Source organism: Leucoraja erinacea, chromosome 27 (genome assembly GCF_028641065.1).
Source record: "Leucoraja erinacea ecotype New England chromosome 27, Leri_hhj_1, whole genome shotgun sequence".
In the NCBI taxonomy this organism is placed as follows: Eukaryota; Metazoa; Chordata; class Chondrichthyes; order Rajiformes; family Rajidae; genus Leucoraja; species Leucoraja erinaceus.
In genome coordinates, this window is record NC_073403.1 from 1,756,476 (window position 1) to 1,779,103 (window position 22,628).

Below are 22,628 nucleotides of genomic sequence, written 5' to 3' on the forward strand. Positions count from 1 at the left end.
AGAGGGTTGTGAGTGTCTGGAACATGCTGCCAGGTTGGTGGCTGAGGCAGATACAATAGTGGCATTTTGACAGTCACAAAGATACGCAGGGAATGGAGGGATATGGATTATCTGCAGGTAGATAAGAGTTGGTCTTGGCATCATGTTTAGAACAGACGTTGTTCAGTTTATTGTCACGTGTAACGAGCTACAGTGAAAAACTATTTTTCAGCCCTTTTCCCAGCCTCCCCTCACTCCCAGTTTTCTCCCCCCTCCCCCCGCAATCAGTCTGAAGAAAGGGTCCCGTCCTGAAACGTTGCCTTCTCCAAGATGCTGCCTGACCCACTGAGTTAGGTATTTTGTGTCTATCTTTGGAGATTAGAATAGCTTTCGCATCAGGTTTGGCACAAATATTGTGGGCCAAAGGTTCTGTTCCTGTTCTGTACCATTCGATGTTCTATGGATGAGCTAAACAAACCTGCTTGGGTTGTGTTTGATCTCTAATCCTTTGTAATATTTAGTTAATTACCTCTATAAATGTGTATCATTGTATTACCACACAGATAATCCTGTATGTATTGATGGCACCCTAGCTCCTTATTGTCTGGTTTAGCAACAGAAACATGGTTCACCTACTTCACAGACATAAATCACATAGAATCTGTACTCACCTTTAACGTCACATCCTGGTTCACCCTCACCTCTGTCAAAGACAAATCAAAGCTTTCCCGGATCATCGATCAGGCAAGCAAAATAACTGGCAAAACTCAACATCAATTCATCAGTTACTCCCCCCCAGGCAGTTAGTTTTAAAAGGAAAGCCAATCTCATTACCCAGGATCCCACCCCCCCCCCCCCCCCCCCCCCCCCCCACAACACCCCACAAGTCTTTCCAACTTCTGCCATCAGGCCACCGATATAAAGTCCCCCTATCCAAGAAAAAACATCCACAAAAACTCATTCACACCCATTGCCATAAACAGCTAAATAAAAAAATGAACAATGGACAAATTAACCCTGACGCATTGTCACTTTTACCCGTATCCCACAACTTTTATCTTGTCTATTTTTTACAGTTTTTAATCTTTATATTTGCTTTTAAGATCGATACACACTGTGTGTGCTCGCAGAAAATCTGTGCTGTATGACTGCGTTATCAGTACATTGTCCTGTCTGTATGTTTGAGCCACGTCAAAGAAGATGTTACGACAGACAATAAAGTTTTCTGAATCTGAATCTGAAATCTGAATGGGACTATGAAACAGGGGATGACTCAGTGCCCATAATGTCAGAGATTTATATTTTATCTTAAACATTGAAAAAAATGAACGTCATTGCAATTAAGGACAAGGAGAATTGTCACGAGAGGAATAGATGGGTAGCAGGGGTGGGATGCACAGAGTCTATTGCCTAGAGTAGGTGAATCGAGTGCCAGAGAACATGGGTTTAAGGTGAAGGGGAAAAGATTTAATAGGATTCTGAGGGGTAACGTTTTCACACAAAGGGTGGTGGGTGTCTGGAACAAGCTGCCACGAGGAAGGACATTATTGCCATAGAGGGAGTACAGAGAAGGTTCACCAGACTGATTCCTGGGATGTCAGGACTGTCTTATGAAGAAAGACTGGATAGACTCGGCTTGTACTCGCTAGAATTTAGGAGATTGAGAGGGGATCTTATAGAAACTTACAAAATACTTAAGGGGTTGGACAGGCTAGATGCAGGAAGATTGTTCCCGATGTTGGGGATGTCCAGGACAAGGGGTCACAGCTTAAGGATAAGGGGTGAAATCCTTTAAAACCGAGATGAGAAGAACTTTTTTCACACAGAGAGTGGTGAATCTCTGGAACTCTCTGCCACATAGGGTAGTTGAGGCCAGTTCATTGGCTATATTTAAGAGGGAGTTAGATGTGGCCCTTGTGGCTAAGGGGATCAGAGGGGTATGGAAAGAAGGCAGGTACAGGATACTGAGTTGGATGATCAGCCATGATCATATTGAATGGCGGTGCAGGCTCGAAGGGCCGAGTGGCCTACTCCTGCACCTAATTTCTATGTTCTATGTTTCTATGAAAGGAGGATGAAATGGGGCGGGGGGGGGGTTCGGGGGGGGGGGGGGGAGAAGTGATGGGGGAAAAACGTGGAGGGGGGATGTAGAGGGTATCTAAAATTGGAGAATTGAAAAGTGATTGTCCACACCGCTGGGATGTAGGTTCACACGTGGAATATGAGGAGCAGCTCCCTTAGTTTGCGTGTGGCCGCTCTCTGGCAATGAAGGAAGCCCAGGACAGAGGGGCTAGTATGAAAATGGGATGGGGAATGGGAATGAGAATGGATATGAGTGTAGGTATGGGACTGGCAGTGGGAGTGAGTGGATCTGGATGTGGTTATGGATAAGGATATTTATATGGAGGGGGAGAGTGCAGTGGAGAGATAAGTGTTTTTGGCCTTCCATCACAGCGATGTGATGGATGTTTATGTAAATTATGTTGTGTCTTGGGTCTATTTGTTTGTAATGTATGGCTGCAGAAACGGCATTTCGTTTGGACCTCAAGGGGTCCAAATGACAATTAAATTGAATCTTGAATCTTGAATCTTGAATCTTGAATGGAGGGTAGACACAAAATGCTGGAGTAATTCAGCGGGACAGGCAGCATCTCTGGAGAGAAAGAATGGGTGATGTTTCAGACTTCAGGAGTCTGAAGAATGGTCTTGATCTGAAACGTTACCTTCGCTCTAGAGATGCTGCCTGTCCCGTTTCAGGTCGAGACTATGGATCTGGATATGGATATGGATATGGGTATTTATATGGATATGCGGATGGGTCTGATATTAGTACGGATCTTGGAATGGGAATGGGTCTGTGTCTGGGAATGGATCTGGGGGTTGTTCTGGATCAATAGACAATAGGTGCAGGAGTAGGCCATTCGGCCCTTCGAGCCAGCACTGCCATTCAATGTGATCATGGCTGATCATCCAACTCAGTACCCCGTTCCTGCCTTCTCCCCATATCCCCTGACTCCGCTATTTTTAAGAGCCCTCTCTAGCTCTCTCTTACAAACATAGAAAATAGGTGCAGGGGTAGGCCATTCGGCCTTTCGAGCCCGCACCGCCATTCAATATGATCATGGCTGATCATCCAACTCAGTATCCCGTACCTGCCTTCTCTCCATACCCCCTGATCCCCTTAGCCACAAGGGCCACATCTAACTCCCTCTTAAATATAGCCAATGAACTGTGGCCTCAACTACCCTCTGTGGCAGAGAATTCCAGAGATTCACCACTCTCTGTGAGAAAAAATGTTTCCTCGTCTCTGTTCTAAATGGCTTACTCATTATTCTTAAACTGCGTGGCCCCTGGTTCTGGACTCCCCCAACATCGGGAACATGTTCCCTGCCTCTAGCGTGTGTCCAAGCCCTTAACAATCTTATTCAATATGTTTCAATGAGATCCCCTCTCATCCTTCTAAGCTCCAGAGTGTACAAGCCCAGCTGCTCCATTCTCTCATGGTGTGGGAGTGGTCCATAACACAAGACCCCACTTCACTCAACACAACACCAAAGATCTTAGAGCTCCGCTATAAGATCTTTGCACAACACAACAGGACCCTGTTAGTCCGCGTCCCCTTTGCTCAGCGGCGGCCAATGGGAGCCGGGGGTGGGCGGGGCAGGGGGTGTTGCCACTGGCGATGTAACAAAGTAGCGGCGTGGAAAGATACAGTGGCCGCGTCGCCGCCGCTCCCTGCACAACACCGCAGCGCTCTACGCTACAGTACGGTACAGCCCAGCACAGCCCAGCCCAGCATAGCCCAGCATCCACAACCCGACCATGACCGAGAACAACGAGACAGAAGGCGAGCCGCCGAACACAGAGCTGCAGAGGTCGCCCGGGTCTGTGTGCAGTCAGCAAGAGACCAAGGTTTGTGAAATCCAGATTCCTTCTAAATAATCGGTGCAGGCTCTTCGGGCCGAATGGCCCTCCCGCTGCTGGAGTTTTGAGGATATGTGTTTAACGGCGTGTCGGGGTGTAAAACGAATTGTCTATCAGTCTGCATTGATTTTTCTTGAAAACTTTTTTTTTGCAACGAAGATGACCTGGAGGTGTGGGGTGAAGCGGGGACCCTCTCTCTCAAATCCTAGCCCCTCTCGCTCTCATTTCGGGCCGCAATTTGGGGTTGGGGTCGGGGTTGGGGTGGGGAGGGAGACTAGTAAGTAGTGCACAAGGCACAGGCGTCAGTTTCATCTTCTCCACTTATCTGGCATAGAAACCCCAGCTGCAGAAATGCTCGCTCACACGTGAGATGAGGTCGTAACTCATGTCCGGATTGTAGAAGTGATGATGATATCGGGGCAAGTCGGACTTGCGACGGGCGCTACTGTTTGTATCCTTGATGTGTGGCAATGGCCAACTCCAGCCCCCCTGGTCTTCACCTTTATGCGCCGAGAACTATGTCTGTACTACCCTTTCTCAGTGAAAGGCTTGCTGGCATTTAAAGGCAAGCCACAAAAATGCTGGAGTAACCCTGGCGGGACAGGCAGCATCTCTGGAGAGAAGGAATGGGTGGCGTTTTGGGTCGAGCCCCTTCATCCAGACACATTACTTGCAGAGTGTACAGTGACCCCTCCAGCCGTGTTGATGCACCCAGTTCTAAGTACTGCACACACTACATTTCCTCCAGAGTCTTTGTGAGTGCGCAGCCCGAGGTGGCTGGCATCAGATACACGGTTGGTTGGGCGATGGAATTAAAACGCTGCCTTCTCTGTGTGGGGCGACGGCTTCTGGATGATTCACGAGCATCGTATATTTAGACTAGTTGTTAACTCCAAGCCGGCGATGATGCAGACGCGCACACTTGCCTACTGAGACTTGAAATGTTTGCAGCTGAGCGTGGCTCCTGGAATGGATGTATCTAGAGCATAAGAAGATTTAGGTGAAGGTTACGGGGATGATTCGGGAGAATGGTAGTGTGTGTGCTTGGCTGGGGAACTAGGGGTTGGCATCTAACTAACTCGTCCAGAGCTATAGCTCTCAAGCCCGCCACGGTTGTTGTTCAACTAGGGTTTCAGCAAAGGTTCAGGTTTGGAGGTGTGGGGTTGTTGTAAAAGCTCTATTTGGTCCACTGTGGCCCTTCAGGAATGAGATGAGCTATCCTTAGACTTTATATACAGCGTGGAAACAGGCCCTTCGGCCCATCGAGTCACGAATTCATGTGCTAGGATGCAGAATTAGGCCATTCGACCCATCATGTCTACTCTGCCATTCAATCATGGCTGATCTGTCTCTCCCCCCCCTTAACCCCATTCTCCTGCCTTCTCCCCAAAACCCCTGATACCTGGACTTTTCAAGAATCTATCTATCTCGAGATGAGAAGAACTTTTTTCACACAGAGAGTGGTGAATCTCTGGAACTCTCTGCCACAGAGGGTAGTTGAGGCCAGTTCATTGGCTATATTTAAGAGGGAGTTAGATGTGGCCCTTGTGGCTAAGGGGATCAGAGGGTATGGAGAGAAGGCAGGTACGGGATACTGAGTTGGATGATCAGCCATGATCATATTGAATGGCGGTGCAGGCTCGAAGGGCCGAATGGCCTCTACTCCTGCACCTAATTTCTATGTTTCTATCTCAGCCTTTAAAAAATATCCATTGACTTGGCCTCCACAGTCTTTTGTGGCAATGAATTCCACAGATTCAGCTCCACAGAGTCTGTGCTGGCCAGCAGTCACCTGCCTATATGAGCACTATCTTCCACACTAGTGACTATTGACATGTTTTATCAAACCCAAGTAACCTGTGTAGAGAGGAACTGCAGATGCTGGTTTAAACCGAAGACAGGCACAAAAAGCTGGCAGCATCTCTGGAGAACAGGAATAGGTGACGTTTCGGGTCAAGACCCTTCTTCAGACCATTCAACTGACAAATCTGTACATCTTTGGAATGTGGGCGGAAACCGGAGCACCCGGTGAAAATCTACACGGACACTGGGAGAACATACAAACTCTGTACAGACAGCACCCGTAGTCGGGATCGAACCCGGGACTCTGGCGCTGTAAGGCAGCAACTCTACCGTTGCACCACCGTGCCGGCCCTTTTACACCGGCTTGTCTTCTGGTCCATGTGACTCCTGTCCCATGATTCTGACCAACTCTCTCCCACCTTCTGGATTTGGGGGGAAATATGGATGGACAGTAAATGCATAGTTTTCCAGCAAAGCGGACATCCCATGAATATCGACCGAGACGCAAGGAACTGCAGATGCAAGAATCCTGATCAAAAAAACGCAAAGTGCTGGACAAACTTGACTGGCCAGGCAGCATCTGTGGAGGAAACGGTCAGATGACTTTTTCGATTGGGACATATCGGCCCTTATCATAGAAACATAGAAACATAGAAATTAGGTGCAGGAGTAGAGGCCATTTGGCCCTTCGAGCCTGCACCGCCATTCAATATGATCATGGCTGATCATCCAACTCAGTATCCCGTACCTGCCTTCTTTCCATACCCCCTGATCCCCTTAGCCACAAGGGCCACATCTAACTCCCTCTTAAATATAGCCAATGAACTGTGGCCTCAACTACCCTCTGCGGCAGAGAGTTCCAGAGATTCACCACTCTCTGTGTGAAAAAAGTTCTTCTCATCTCGGTTTTAAAGGATTTCCCCCTTATCCTTAAGCTGCGACCCCTTGTCCTGGACTTCCCCAACATCGGGAACAATCATCCTGCATCTAGCCTGTCCAACCCCTTAAGAATTTTGTAAGTTTCTATAAGATCCCCTCTCAATCTTCTAAATTCTAGAGAGTATAAAAACCAAGTCTATCCAGTCTTTCTTCATAAGACAGTCCTGACATCCCAGGAATCAGTCTGGTGAACCTTCATGTATCTGTGTACTATGAATGGCCCGAGTGTGGTCTTTCTGTTGATTGCTTAGCATGCAACAAAGACTCTTCACTGTATCTCGGTACACGTGACAATGAACTTAACTGGGACCTTCAGATGCTGCCTGATCTGCTGCGTTCTTCCAGCACTTTATGTTTTTATCCCACGTTTGAATAAATAGTTACATTGCCATTCACGTTGGTCATATTGGGTCGGTTTCAGTAGCTCATTCAGCAAATTATTTGATGCCCCTCTTGAAGATTTGCATCAGACTCCCACATGTGCTCCACATTATGAAGCTTTTTTGGCTTCTCTTAGTTTGTGATTGAAATCAGACTTTTAAAGTACATACAGTGGTTTTCTAAATGCCATCAGCAAATCCATTAGCAGATACAGAGCCACAGTTGGTCTGATTTATGTTTGAAACAATTGCATATTTTAATTAAATAAGGAGATGGTGCGCTTTTAGTTAATAGATTCAGACCTACTTGAGATGTCCTGCAAGAATTAGTGTTCCCAAAGCTCCGCGACTGGCCTGTAGTCATCGTGACTTGAACCATCTCCAAACTTCTTATTGCCAGCTAAGTGAAGGGCAAAACAAATTGCAAGGCCATTCGATAATTGCTTCTTCGTCAACTTTGAGTGTTCTTTGCTTATTGATTGAGACTTGTTATGTTTGGCAGGGGAAACAAGATTACTCATCCAGCGTGTTAATGTCCATTATCACTGGAGGATCCCATCACTGAATCATCGCCTGTCCATTTCCCACCCACAGGTGCTGCCTGAGCCACTGAGTTTCTCCCAACATGTATCGTGTAAAATTGAATGTATTTACATTAACTGTTGTCCTTCAGTGAGCTTCGAAAACCATCAGATTTCCTCTAAAGTTCACTTTAGCTCATCATCACGTTGACAAGCTTATGTTGCGGGCTAACCAGTCAGCGGAAAGACAATACGCGATTCCATCCACAGTGTGCAGATACATGATGAAGGGAATAGCATTTGAGGCAAGAAACAGCCGGTGCAGTCTGATCAATGATAGTTTGAGCTTCTCCACTGAGGTAGATAGTAGTTCAGGACTGCTGTCTAGTTGTGGCAGGATGGTCTGCCAAATGTGCTTGGTCGAGATTTTCAAACGTTCAAAAGATTAGGCATGCAATTCAACTATAATGAACTGTCATTATACGAGAGTCAAACTAGATCAGAATTTGATCAGAAATGATTTTTGTTTTACTTTTTCGACTTGGAACGTACTGAAGTCACTTGGAGAACCTAAAACAAACGTATTCAGTGTGTCCTGGTGAGTTTTGTTGTCTGTAACTCGTTTTCACCTAGCACACGGCTAACAATAACCTGTTTCCTTTAACATCGTTAGTTTTTTTGCATATCTTTGTTCAATGATTCTCCAAATCACCATCTCGTTTCCCACTCCCCTGACTCTCGGCCTGAAGAAGGGCCTCGACCCAGAAACGTCACCTATTCCTTTTCTCCAGAGGCGCTGTCCGTCCCGCTGAGTTACTCCAGCTGTTTGTGTCTGTGGTGGGTTCAAACCAGCGTTTGCAGTTCCTTCCGACAGTAGATTCGGTGCTTGTTTACCAAGTCTTTGTGCTATTTTTAAAATTGCAGTTTTACCATCTCGAGTGTTATCGTATCGTATCCCGTCCTATCTGATCGTGTCTCAGTGATTATGGAATTGCAACAGTTCCCCATTATCCTAAACAGGCGAAGGATAGATGCGAGTCAGCACCTCTGCTTTTCATTCTTAATTCCTTTCCGGGACAACTTTAGTGTCGACAGGCAATATTGTATAATCGTACAGTTTACACCCAGAATTCTTTCATGGTACAATTGGGGGGGGGGGCGGGGAATGGATCGGAAGCATCTCTTTAATAGATGGCATTAAACACACAACACCTAAGGTCGTAGGTGTTTGGGGGGAGTTTAACTGCAGGGGAGTTAAAGGAAAATAACAGTTTAAAAGTTTGACATCAGTAGAAGCTGTGAGTGTTTACATAAGCCATAAAGTCATACAGCGTGGAAACAGGCCCTTCAGCCCAACTTGTCCCATCTACACCAATCCTACCTGCCTGCGTTTGGCCCATATGCCTCCAAACCTTTCCTATCCATGTACCCAGGGCTGGATTAACCATTAAGCAAAATAAGCACGTGCTTAGGGCATCAAGGGAAAGGTGGCGCCACAGAAATGGTAAATGGTTTATGGCACAAATTAAATCACTTTAAACTTGCTAAACTTACTCAAGCAGATGTGTTACGTAAGATTAATTTTGAGGATCTGATCAAAGACTTTGCAATTAAAAAAAGTAGGAGAAAACTTTTCAAATATAAATAAAGTGGGAGTATACACAGATAAACATTCTTTTCCACCTTACTGTTAGTTTTGTTTCATTTTGAAAAATAAAAGTGTATTTTATGGTTGATTATTGTTTATATTTTGAATGACATGTATATGGGGGCACCAAAATCTTTTAAGTACTGCTTAACTCTGGGAGGAGGTACCGCAGCATGAGGAGCGGGACAACCAGGTTCTGCAACAGCTTCATCCCCCAGGAAATAAGATTACTGAACAATCAACAAAACCGAGGCTAGAACTTTTTAAATATCGACACTTTTTAAAAACTTTTTATATATATTTATGTTACAGAACCATGCACATGAGGCATTTTTATGGACGCACATAGCACTTTTTACTATTACCTGATTTTGGAGAGTCAAATGCAACGAAATTTCGTTCAAGGTGTACCAAGTCTAGGTGTATATCTGAATGACAATAACATTTTCATTCATTCATTCAAGTGCTATGGGTATTAATCCGGCCCTGCATGTAACCGTGCAAATGTTTATTAAATATTGTGATAGTACCCGTCTCAGACACCTCCTCCGATAGCGCATTCCATATACCCACTACCCATAGTGGTGTAAAAAAAAAGATACCCTTCAGGTTCCTATTAAATCTTTCTCCCCTCGCCTCGCAAAAAGCCTTGAGGAGATGCAAACCAACAAGGTTATGAATTGTGTAGGAAGGAACTGCAGATGATGGTTTACATCGAAGATGGGCGCAAAATGCTGGAGTAACTCAGCAGGACAGGCAGCATCTCTGGAGAGAAGGAATGGGTGACGTTTCAGGTCGAGGCCGTTCTTTATAGATTGACGGCTGGCGAATGGGTTTAAGGTAGATGAAAATGCTGTGGAAACTCAGCGGGTGAGGCAGCATCTATGGAGCGAAGGAAATGGGCAACGTTTCGGGTCGAGACACTTCTTCAAGGGTTTAAGGATGGATATCGCTGGTCTGGCATAGGCTGGTCTAGCGATGTGCAATTTTTACGTGTGTTTTGTCTTGCTTCCTTTCTGCCTCAAACTGTGTGTAGTTCTGTGTTCAAAGTGAGAATATTCCAATCAGTACAAATTTGGATGTTTTTCCGCCTAATTTCTAGTGGTGAAAGGCTTGGATAGAGTGGATGTGGAGAGGATGTTTCCACTAGTGGGAGAGTCTAGGACCAGAGGTCACAGCGTCAGAATAATAGGACGTTCCTTTAGAGAGGAGATGAGTAGGAATTTCTTTAGTCAGAGGGTGGTGAACCTGTGGAATTCATTGCTGCAGAAGGCTGTGGAGGCCAAGTCAACTGGTATTTTTAAGGCAGAGATGGATAGATTTGTGATTAGTATGGATGTCAGGGACTATGGGGAGAAGGCAGGAGAATGGGGTTACATAGAAACATAGAAAACAGGTGCAGGAGTAGGCCCTTCGAGCCTGCACCACCATTCAATATGATCATGGCTGATCATCCAACTCGGTATCCCGTACCTGCCTTCTCTCCATACCCCCTGATCCCTTTAGCCACATGAGCCACATCTAACTCCCTCTTAAATATAGCCAATGAACTGTGGCCTCAACTACCTTCTGTGGCAGAGAATTCCACAGATTCACCACTCACTGTGTGATAAATGTTTTTCTCATCTCAGTCCTAAAAGATTTCCCCTTTATCCTTAAACTGTGACCCCTTGTTCTGGACTTCCCCAACATCGGGAATAATCTTCCTGCATCTAGCCTGTCCAACCCCTTAAGAATTTTGTAAGTTTCTATAAGATCCCCCCTCAATCTCCTAAATTCTAGCGAGTACAAGCCGAGTCTATCCAGTCTTTCTTCACATGAAAGTCCTGACATCCCAGGAATCAGTCTGGTGAACCTTCTCTGTACTCCCTCTCTGGCAAGAATGTCTTTCCTCAGATTAGGAGACCAAAACTGTACGCAATACTCCAGGTGTGGTCTCACCAAGACCCTGTACAACTGCAGTAGAACCTCCCTGCTCCTATATAGGTTGATAGGGAGAGTTAGATCAGCCATGATTGAATGACGGAGTTCACTTGATGGGCCGAATGGCCTAATTCTGCTGCTATCACTTACAAACATATAAAACTTCTGCAAACTTCTCGGTGAAATAGTTACATGGTCCCTGTCAAATGGGTCAGCTTTATTCCTTGAGCAATGTACCAGAATTTCGATGATTTATTTTCTCATTGTAACGGTGAGAAGCCATTTCAAGAAACAGATGAGCAAGTGTTTTTGCTCTGAACAGGTAACTCTGTTTCTCTTTCATTGCCTGACTTGCACGTGCCGTTGTTTTATTTTTCACAAGTTCACAAGTTATAGGAGTAGAATTAGGCCATTCGGCCCACCATTCAATCATGGCTGATCTCTGCCTCCTAATCCCATTCTCCTGCCTTCTCCCCATAACCATTGGCATCTGTTCCGTGCTAATCAAGAATTTGTCTACCTCTGCCTTAAAAATACCCAATGCCTTGGCCTCCACAGCCCTCTGTGGCAACGAGTTCCACAGATTAACTCACCCACTGACTAAAGAAGTTCCTTCTCACCTCCTTTCTAAAAGAGCAGCCTTTAATTCTGAGGCTGTGACCTCTGGCCCTAGACTCTCCCACCAGTGGAAACATCCTCTCCACATCCACTCTGTCCATTCCTTTCATTACTACGCTGTAAGTTTCAATGAGGTTCCCCCTCATCCTTCTAAACTCCAGCGAGTACAGGCCCAGTTCTATCAAATGCTCTCCATATGCGAACCCACTCATTCCTGGAATCATTCATGTAAACCTCCTCTGGGCCCTCCCCAGAGCCAGCACATCCTTCCTCAGATATGGGGCCCAAATTTGCTCACAATATTCCAAATGCGGCCTGACCAGCACCTTATAGAGTTCAGCATCCCATCCCTGTTTTTGTATTTCAGTCCTCTAATATAAATGCTAGCATTGAACTTGCCTTCCTTACTACTGATTCGACCGGCAAATGAATGTTTTGGGAGTCCTGCAACAGCAATCTCAAGTCCCTTTGCACTTTTCATTTATTCGAAGTAACCATTTCTTGTTGCGACAGAATGCTCCCTAAACTAGTGGCATTATGAAATTCTCATCCCAAGTCAAGAGTGCGTTATTGTTGTGTGTCTCAAACAGATCAATGAAATTCTTACTTGTAGTGGCACGACAGAATATGTAAACTTAAACCCCTGTGTCACGGTGCGAGTTGACCCACGAGGTGCCCCGGGTTTAAAACAAATTTAACTCGTGACTACGTACAATTAACGTAGCGGGAACGCCGGAACTCGTGGATGCAACTTAACGAGTAAAATGTACCGCTAAAGTTTTAAAATTGAAATATTTAAACTCGTTTTAAGAACGTAGTGGCCCGTGTGTCTACTACTGTGGGAACTGTTTAACTCAGCGGGCAGGCAGCATAATATATATTCTGCACGTTTATTGACTTTTTTCTTTTCTCGGACGGTTTTCACAAGGTGTATTTAGTGGGTAGGAGATTGTTGCTATACCTGCTCTATCCCCCTCCCCATAGAGACACACACACGCACACGCACACACACACACACGCACACACACACCAACTTCAAATTAACACGAGCGGCTTTCCGCCGCTAAATTTAAACGGGCCGTGAGATGGCGCACTCTAACAGCAACAAAAAACACCAAGAACAAACGCACATTGCGAAGTCTGTACAGAAAGGGGACTGTTGTTTGCAGTTCGTGTCTCTTCCACTCTGGGGGTTGGGAGGATGGGATAGGGAGGAGGCGGGGGACAGGCTTGATTTAAGGAGGACGGGTCTGGAGTTTGTCAGCGGAGTGGCGTATCAGATTGCTGGCTATTTTTTTCAGCGTTCGAATAAGATCCCTTACTTCAAAAAGCGGAGCAGGGATAGTGTCTCAAAGGCTGCGAATTTAAAATCTCATGGTGGAATCAAGGGATGCCTCCAGTCACAGCAAGCTCAGTGTGGAATGTTTCGACTTCAGTACTGATGCTGCACATTTATACTGCATTCATGCGGTGCCTGCCTTCTATCTACTGCTGAAACTGATCACCTCACAAGGTTGAGGAGTTGCCGGAATGCCACAAGGTCTCTTCGTGAGCCACCCTGTTGTTGCAATGTTGTATGGAGAGCAAAAGCCGTTTAAAATGCCGCATGCCAAGCCTCGAAGGAGTGCTGGCTTTGCTTTAGACCCTAATGAAGCAGAGTGCTTGATGTTGACGCCTGGGTCTGTAGCTTCTACTGCCTTCTATTCCTTGGTGTGTGTACAGGACGGGTTTGAAGTCTTAAAGCTCTGGTTGTCAACAGTTTTTTTTATTGTCAAATGTGTAGGGAGGAACTGCAAAATCTGGAGATGGACACAAAATGCTGGAGTAACTCAGCGGAACAGGCAGCATCCCTGGAGAGGAATGGGTGACGTTTCGGGTTGAGACCCTGCCTTAGCCCTTAATGTCATATATCCCAAACAGAACAACAACATTCTTCTATATACATATATATATATACATACACACATACCAGTCCGGTACCAGGTCGTACGAGTGTAGAGAATTAAAGGAGTTTTATTGTAAAACAGCAGCCTGGAAGCAAGAGTGAACAGGTAAGACTTCTTTAATTCGAAGCAGGATAATTTAGGATTTGCCATCCTATAGCACCTAGCGTTGCTGGACCAACGGGTGTTTTAAATTAGTGCTCCATTCCATATTGAATTCACTATTCTTTCTTTAAATGTTGCACAGAAGAATAACACATTTTGTGGTTAGAAGGAGCGTCGGACACAGACGCGGGAGAGTTTAGCTGAGCGGGAGGTTCACTCCTCGGCTTCATGGAGCCCAGGTTCGGCTGCAGGGAGCAGGAATCTTGGCTGACCCAAATATAACCATATAACAATTACAGCACGGAAACAGGCCATCTCGGCCCTACAAGTCCGTGCCGAACAAATTTTTTTCCCTTAGTCCCACCTGCCTGCACTCATACCATAACCCTCCATTCCCTTCTCATCCATATGCCTATCCAATTTATTTTTAAATGATACCAATGAACCTGCCTCCACCACTTCCACTGGGAGCTCATTCCACACCGCTACCACTCTCTGCGTAAAGAAGTTCCCCCTCATATTACCCCTAAACTTCTGTCCCTTAATTCTGAAGTCATGTCCTCTTGTTTGAATCTTCCCTATTCTCAAAGGGAAAAGCTTGTCCACATCAACTCTGTCCATCCCTCTCATCATTTTAAAGACCTCTATCAGGTCCCCCCTTAACCTTTTGCGCTCCAGAGAATAAAGACCTAACTTATTCAACCTATCTCTGTAACTTAGTTGTTGAAACCCAGGCAACATTCTAGTAAATCTCCTCTGTACTCTCTCTATTTTGTTGACATCCTTCCTATAATTGGGCGACCAAAATTGTACACCATACTCCAGATTTGGTCTCACCAATGCCTTGTACAATTTTAACATTACATCCCAGCTTCTATACTCATTGCTCTGATTTATAAAGGCTAGCATACCAAAAGCTTTCTTTACCAAATGGCAAAAGACAGACTCAAGTCTGCAGTTCCTTCCATCAGTAGTTTCCCAATTTGAAGTGGAAGCAGAAGGGCCGAAACCCTGACTATTCCTCGTTCCCCATATACGCTGCCTGACCTGCTGAATTCACCCCGTATGTCCTGGTTGGTAATACAATTATTAATACTTGTTCTACAATTCCACTAATATGGGAGGAAGGGCGTTTGAAACACGGAGTTTGGAACTTATTTGAAACAACTCGGGAGAGGAACTTGGTAACTCGGGAGTGGAACTTGACACATGGCGGAGATGAGAAGTAAACGGCAAACTTATACACGCACGCACACGTGGATGCTCGGTTAAAATCTTGATCATACACTTGGAATCTTGTACACAACCACGAGTCTTTCACTCTGGGTACCTCGTGGATCAGCTCACACCGTGAGACGGGGATCTTAGTATTCTGTAAACAGTACAATAGATGGAAAAAAGTTCAGTATACACATATGCACATGCATATGCATATACGCAAGCACATGTACTTATGCACACGCAAACGCACACAAATATATACATACATATGCACCCATCAAACAAACAATAATAGTGCAAAAACTAATGTCTCCAAGTCTATGCAGTTCAGAGTTTATTTGGAGGTTGTAGTGTTGAATAGCTTCATGTCTGGGGGGAAGAAGCTGTTCCTGAACCTGGATGTTACAGTTTTCAGGCTCCTGTACCTTCTTCTCGATGGCAGGGGTGAGATGAAAGCTTGGCCAGGGTGGTGTGGGTCTCTGATGATGCTGGCTGCCTTATTGAGGCAGCGACTGGTAGATCCCTGCGATGGTCCTAGCTTCTTCCTAGATACGAGCTGAATAGATTGTTAATGGAAAGAACTGGGTCGACAAGCTAAATGACCTTATTTTTATGTCTTCTTGGCTTGTTGCTACACAGTGGCTGGAGGAATGCCATCAATTCGTAGAAATCTCTGGAGATAATTCTAGCAAGTCTTCATAGTTATGCATCACTGTTCGGAATTTGTCAAACATTTCAGAGGAATTAAAATGGAATTAGGAGGAACTCAAAATGCTAAATCGCAAGCAAGGAAATCGGATTAGACGGAGCCCTAGTGTGCGACTGTTGACGGCTGTATGAATCTTCGCCTCGTTGCTGAAACTCTTATGATTCTGTGGAGAGAAATGAAGTTAAAAAATATTTGTATTTTGGACTCCAGTGAGAGAGAGAGAGCATATTTAATAAATCTGAAAGGCATCATTGTGCCAATCACAACCAAAGATTATGGAGCAGAGCAAGATGTGCCACTCTGCGAAAAAAGCGTAGTATGACATGGGCATGACATGACGCCATTTTACTGAGCATCATTTTACAATAATATTAATAAAATGTACAATAATTTTAACTAAATATATGAAGTGATGGATGCTGTATAAAGCACTGTTCCCTGCAACACTGATTACACCACAGATGATTGAGCAAATTGATCTTAGGAACGGATTACACCAAAGATACTAGAGGAGCGTTGCCCACTGCATGTCTCGGGAGCGCCAACCGCGGGCAGACGCTTGAGGCTCTCCCGCCGGCCGCCTTCATCTGGTATCGGGGGGGGACCGACCGAGAATCAGTCCTGGATCAACTCGGGAAACATAGAAACATAGAAATTAGGTGCAGGAGTAGGCCATTCGGCCCTTCGAGCCTGCACCGCCATTCAATATGATCATGGCTGATCATCCAACTCAGTATCCCGTACCTGCCTTCTCTCCATACCCTCTGATCCCCTTAGCCACAAGGGCCACATCTAACTCCCTCTTAAATATAGCCAATGAACTGTGGCCTCCACTACCCTCTGCGGCAGAGAGTTCCAGAGATTCACCACTCTCTGTGTGAAAAAAGTTCTTCTCATCTCGGTTTTAAAGGATTTCCCCCTTATCCTTAAGCTGTGACCCCTTGTCCTGGACTTCCCCAACATTGGGAGCAATCTTCCTGCATCTAGCCTGTCCAACCCCTTAAGAATTTTGTAAGTTTCTATAAGATCCCCTCTCAATCTCCTAAATTCTAGAGAGTATAAACCAAGTCTATCCAGTCTTTCTTCATAAGACAGTCCTGACATCCCAGGAATCAGTCTGGTCTGGAGTGGAGGAAAAGGGTCCTCTTCCCCCAAAGATACTAGAGGAGCCTCTAGTATCTTTGCTCTTCCCTGCGACCTGATGTAAGAGCAGATTGTATAACTGTGGAGCCCGTCCCTGTCCCCGCTACCAAAGATGTGGCGTTTAGCATCAACAAATGGCGGCCGTGACGTTCCGTTACGTATTACACGTCAGTCCATTGGATTTGGGAGGAGTGGGTCTATCTTGCTCTGCTCTATATTCTTTGATCACAACCATGCAGTCCAGTCCAGGGTTTGTAAGTTTGTGTTGAATTGTAACCCAAATGCTGTAGGTGGTGATAGGTGCTAACCCAAATGTTAAATGGGGTTCCACTACTGATTGGCCGGCACCCTTGGATCCAGAGCCTTCCTGGATGATCTGCTTTGCCGGGTCAACAGAGGTCACAGCCCGAGATATACAGGAGCACAACGTGGGCTGTGGGAACGGTTCTGCCCAGTGTTCCAGAGCCCTGGCTTCAGGGGGGCAAATTCCACCCCTCGATTGGTCCCGGAAGTCCCAATGAGGTTGAGGTCGGTCACTGCGCCCGAGCTAGGCGGCACATATTCGGGGGGATTTTGTCTGGGAGAGGGGGGGGGGACCACTAGTTGCTGGAAACATAGAAACATAGAAATTAGGTGCAGGAGTAGAGGCCATTCGGCCCTTGGAGCCTGCACCGCCATTCAATATGATCATGGCTGATCATCCAACTCAGTATCCCGTACCTGCCTTCTCTCCATACCCTCTGATCCCCTTAGCCACAAGGGCCACATCTAACTCCCTCTTAAATATAGCCAATGAACTGGCCTCAACTACCCTCTGTGGCAGAGAGTTCCAGAGATTCACCACTCTCTGTGTGAAAAAAGTTCTTCTTATCTCGGTTTTAAAGGATTTCCCCCTTATCCTTAAACTGTGACCCCTTGTTCTGGACTTCCCCAACATCGGGAACAATCTTCCTGCATCTAGCCTGTCCAACCCCTTAAGGATTTTGTAAGTTTCTATAAGATCCCCCCTCAATCTCCTAAATTCCAGCGAGTACAAGCCGAGTCTATCCAGTCTTTCTTCATAAGACAGTCCTGACATCCCAGGAATCAGTCTGGTGAACCGTCTCTGCACTCCCTCTATGGCAATAATGTCCTTCCTCAGATTTGGAGACCGTGGTAAAAGCCGTGGTAGATCTATATCTCTAAACCCAAGGGGGGGTTGTTTTGCCCCAATAGAAGGGGCAGAAGGTGGAATCTCTTCTTGTTCATCTTGCGTAGGGCATTCACAGCCTAAAGTTGTGGAACAACTTGTTCTATTTGATTGTGCACGCCAGGTTGATTGCATTCGTCGAAACAGGGCGGACCATGTGAAGGTTGCAAGGGGGGAGTCTCAATCAGAGAGCAACGCTGACCTCTGTGGTGACCCTCGGACTATATCTTGCCCGGACTTTGCTGGCTTTACCATGCACTAAACAAACATGCAGCACCCCTTATCATGTATCTATACTGTAAACGGGTCGATTGTAATCATGTATTGTCTTTCCGCTGACTGGTTAGCGCGCAACAAAAGCTTTTCCTGGTACACGTGACAATAAACTAGACTGATCTTTCAAGAACTACATCCGAACATCCTGAAACAAATTCCTCTGAGGCTCTACCGCAATCTGCTTTGGCTATGTTAATGTTGCATGCAATATATTTGTCACGATTCAAGCATAACGGAAGTAAATGTCACATTTTCATCATTTTAATGTGTGTACTTGCAGTGACAGGATTAGTGTGTTGGTCACATCATAATCAGCCGTGTGTTACTTTGGGACGCTGTTCCTTGTAAGATTCCAGGGTGGCATTTTTTCCTGTTTAATGAGTGTGATTTTCACAGTACTTTGTGTTTTGGAAGTAAAAGTGCTGGACTTTTTTTTTTCTTCAAAAAGTCTCTTTTTATTCTGAAACTTCTTTTTAAGTGCTCAGTGGGATTAAGAAATAATATTTACCCAATTTTGGGCTCAGTGCATAGACATAATGTGTAGGGAGGAACTATATATGCTGGTTTAAACCAAAGACTGTTACAAAAAGCCAGAGTAATTCAGTGTGCCAGGCAGCACCTCGACCCGAAACATCACCTGTTCATTTCCTCCAGAGATGCTGTCTGACCCACTGAGTTGCTCCAGCGTTTGGTGCATGGGCATTATATACTTTCAGATCATAGATTCCATCTTTTAAGAATCAGGAGTAAGCCATTTAGAACGGAGACGAGGAAACACTTTTTCTCACAGAGAATGGTGAGTCTGTGGAATATTCTGCCTCGGGGGCGGTGGAGGCAGGTTCTCTGGATGCTTTCAAGAGAGAGCTAGATAGGGCTCTTAAAAATAGCGGAGTCAGGGGATATGGGGAGAAGGCAGGAACGGGGTACTGATTGGGGATGATCAGCCATGATCACATTGAATGGCGGTGCTGGCTCGAAGGGCCGAATGGCCTCCTCCTGCACCTGTTGTCTATTCTCATCCGGTCTATTCCACCCAGGCAACCCAAAATGACATCCTTTCCCATCTACTATGATAGTTGTATTCTTGGTCTTGAGTCAAATTCCACAATTAAAATAAAAATGATATTACTGGCTTGGATTATGCAAGTGCCTGTCTAAGCTCGTTTCGTGGAAACCAGGCAATAAGTAAGGGACGTTTCGGGCAGAAACCCTTCTTCAGACGTTGCCTATTTCCTTCGCTCCATAGATGCTGCCGCACCCGCTGAGTTTCTCCAGCATTTTTGTGTACCTTCGATTTTCCAGCATCTGCAGTTCCTTCTTAACCAGTTTACGGAAGCCAATTAACCTACAAACCTGGTAGACAAAAGTGCTGGAGAAACTCAGCGGGTGCAGCAGCATCTATGGAGCGAAGGAAATAGGCAATGTTTCGGGCCGAAACCCTGAAGGAAATAGGCAACGTTTCAGGCCGAAACCCTGAAGGAAATAGGCAACGTTTCAGGCTGAAACCCTGAAGAAAATAGGCAACGTTTCGGGCCGAAACCCTTCCGGGTTTCGGCCCGAAACGTCGCCTATTTCCTTCGCTCCATAGATGCTGCTGCACCCGCTGAGTTTCTCCAGCATTTTTGTGTACCTTCGATTTTCCAGCATCTGCAGTTCCTTGTTAAACAGTCAGTCAGAGATGTTCCACATGCATGGCAATCTGAGCTCCAGAGATCAAGAGGTCAGCTTCAAACTTAGCTTGGTTTAGAGATCCAGAGAGGAAACAAGCCCTTCGGCCCACCAGGTCCATGTTGGACAGTGAACCCCATACACTAGCAGTGTCCTACACACTAGGGACAACTTACAGTTTTTGTACCAGCGAACCTGTACTTCTTTGGAATGTGGAAGGAAACCAGAGCACCCGGGGAAAACATAGAAACATAGAAATTAGGTGCAGGAGTAGGCCATTCGGCCCTTCGAGCCTGCACCGCCATTCAATATGATCATGGCTGATCATCCATCTCAGCATCCAACTTCTCTCCATTCCCCCTGATCCCCTTTAGCCACAAGGGCCACATCTAACTCCCTCTTAAATATAGCCAATGAACTGGCCTCGACTACCCTCTGTGGCAGAGAGTTCCAGAGATTCACCACTCTCTGTGTGAAAAAAGTTCTCCTCATCTCGGTTTTAAAGGATTTCCCCCTTATCCTTAAGCTGTGACCCCTTGTCCTGGACTTCTCCAACATCGGGAACAATCTTCCTGCATCTAGCCTGTCCAACCCCTTAAGAATTTTGTAAGTTTCTATAAGATCCCCTCTCAATCTCCTAAACTCTAGAGAGTATAAACCAAGTCTATCCAGTCTTTCTTCATAAGACAGTCCTGACATCCCGGGAATCAGTCTGGTGAACCGTCTCTGCACTCCCTCTATGGCAATAATGTCCTTCCTCAGATTTGGAGACCAAAACCCACACAGTCTCAGGGAGAACGTGCAGACAACAGACGTAGTCGGAATTGAACCCAGGTCTCTGGCGTTGTAAGGCAGCAACTCTACCGCTGTGCAGACATGCCACCCCCTCGTATAGTCAGACGTATTTGATTAGAACACTTAAGGTAATCGCTTTTCTTGTCCTGGCCACTTTCAGTGCAGTTTCCAACAGCATAGGCTGATGTAACAGTCAAGATGTGAAAGCCAATTTTCCTGCCCCTTGCCTTCCCATCACTGAACTCTTTCAGATCCCAAGGGAAGTCGAATGAAGTGAAGTGCTTCGACTTTGCCTTCCCTAGTGAATATTTTTGCCTTGTATTTTTAATTTTCCATTTGGCCCATTTAGTCCACGGCAACCATCGATCGCCAGGGCTCAGGTTCTCCGTTATCGCGCTTTCATAACCACTCTCTACGCACCAACAAGACGCGGGAACAGTCTCTCCCCCTCTGTCATTGGACTATTGGACACTCACTCCATCAGCAGGTTCCATGTTGTTCTGCGTTCCCATCTTACACACTCGGACCAATTTACAGAAGCAAATTCAACTGCAAACCCGCACGTCTCTGGAAGGTGGGAGGAAACCGGAGCACCCGGAGAAAACCCACGCGGTCACAGGGAGAGCGTGCCAACTCTGCGCAGACGGCACCCGAGGTCAGGATCGAACCCAGCTCTCTGGGTGCCGTTAGGCAGCAGCCCAACCACTTTGTCACCGCGCTGCCCAGCAGCCAAGACATGGTCCTCTACACAAGACATGCATCTTGGTAGGTTAATTGAATAGTGGTTGAATCTGGGGAAAGTTGATGGGAATGTGGGGAGAATAAGATGGGCTTAAAGTAGATATGTCTTCGATTGCTGTAGACCTGATGTACCAAAGGGCCTGTTTCTCTGTGTTTCAGAGTGCTTTCAACAAGTTGAGGATGCAGGAAGATTGTTCCCGATGTTGGGGAAGTCTAGAACAAGGGGTCACAGTTTAAGGATAAAGGGAGAAATCTTTTAGGACCGAGATGAGGAAAACATTTTTCACACGGAGAGTGGTGAATCTGTGGAACTCTCTGCCACAGAAGGTAGTTGAGGCCACAGTTCATTGGCAATATTTAAGAGGGAGTTAGATGTGGCCATTGTGGCTAAAAGGATCAGGGGGTATGGAGAGAAGGCAGGTACGGGATACTGAGTTGGATGATCAGCCATGAATGGCGGTGCAGGCTCGAAGGGACGAATGGCCTACTCCTGCACCTATTTTCTATGTTTCTATAACCAATATGAATATGTAATTCCAACATTTCCCCTGGCAGATTCATCGGAGTTCCTTTAATCGTGGTTTGAAGCTTTGTTCCCAGTATTTATTTGATACTGATGCAGCCTAATTATGGGTAAACAAATGTCAGACTCTGCAGGGAAGGCCCCACCCGCACACCCACAGCCTTCCGTGTAACATCTCCAAACATATGTACTTCTTTTAATCATTTGAGGCAAATTGCTTCTCAAACCAAGCATCTTTGTCAGAAGTAACAGCACACAGTGCTGAAGCAATTCCCAGTGTGTAGGAAGGAACTGCAAATGCTAGTTTACACCAAAGATGGAGACAAAATGCTGGAGTAACTCAGCGGCTCAGGCAGTATCTCTGGAGAAAAGGAATGGGAGACGTTTCGGGTTGAGGCCCTTCTTCGGGGGAGAGGGAGCCTAGAGCTATGGAAAGTTACACGTCAAATCACAGCCGGCACACGACGACTCGAGAAAGGTGGAGCCCACAATGTTTCCTTGTTGGCTGTGGAAGAAATGATAATGGAGGGACACAAACAGTGAAAGGAGCAAGACGATGAGGGAGGGAGGGAGGGACGCA

The 22,628-nt window shown here is 45.9% G+C and overlaps 1 protein-coding gene across 1 annotated transcript in view; it reads left to right on the plus strand.

The window, feature by feature from the left end:
• Positions 1–3,719: 3,719 nt before the first annotated feature.
• Positions 3,720–22,628, plus strand: part of LOC129710083 (SH3 and cysteine-rich domain-containing protein 2-like) — a 108,949-nt gene continuing 90,040 nt past the window's right edge. Inside the window, exon 1 of the mRNA XM_055656797.1 lies at positions 3,720–3,891. Coding sequence (XP_055512772.1) covers positions 3,802–3,891 — 90 coding nt within the window. The 5' untranslated portion in view covers positions 3,720–3,801. The remainder of the gene's footprint in view (positions 3,892–22,628) is intronic.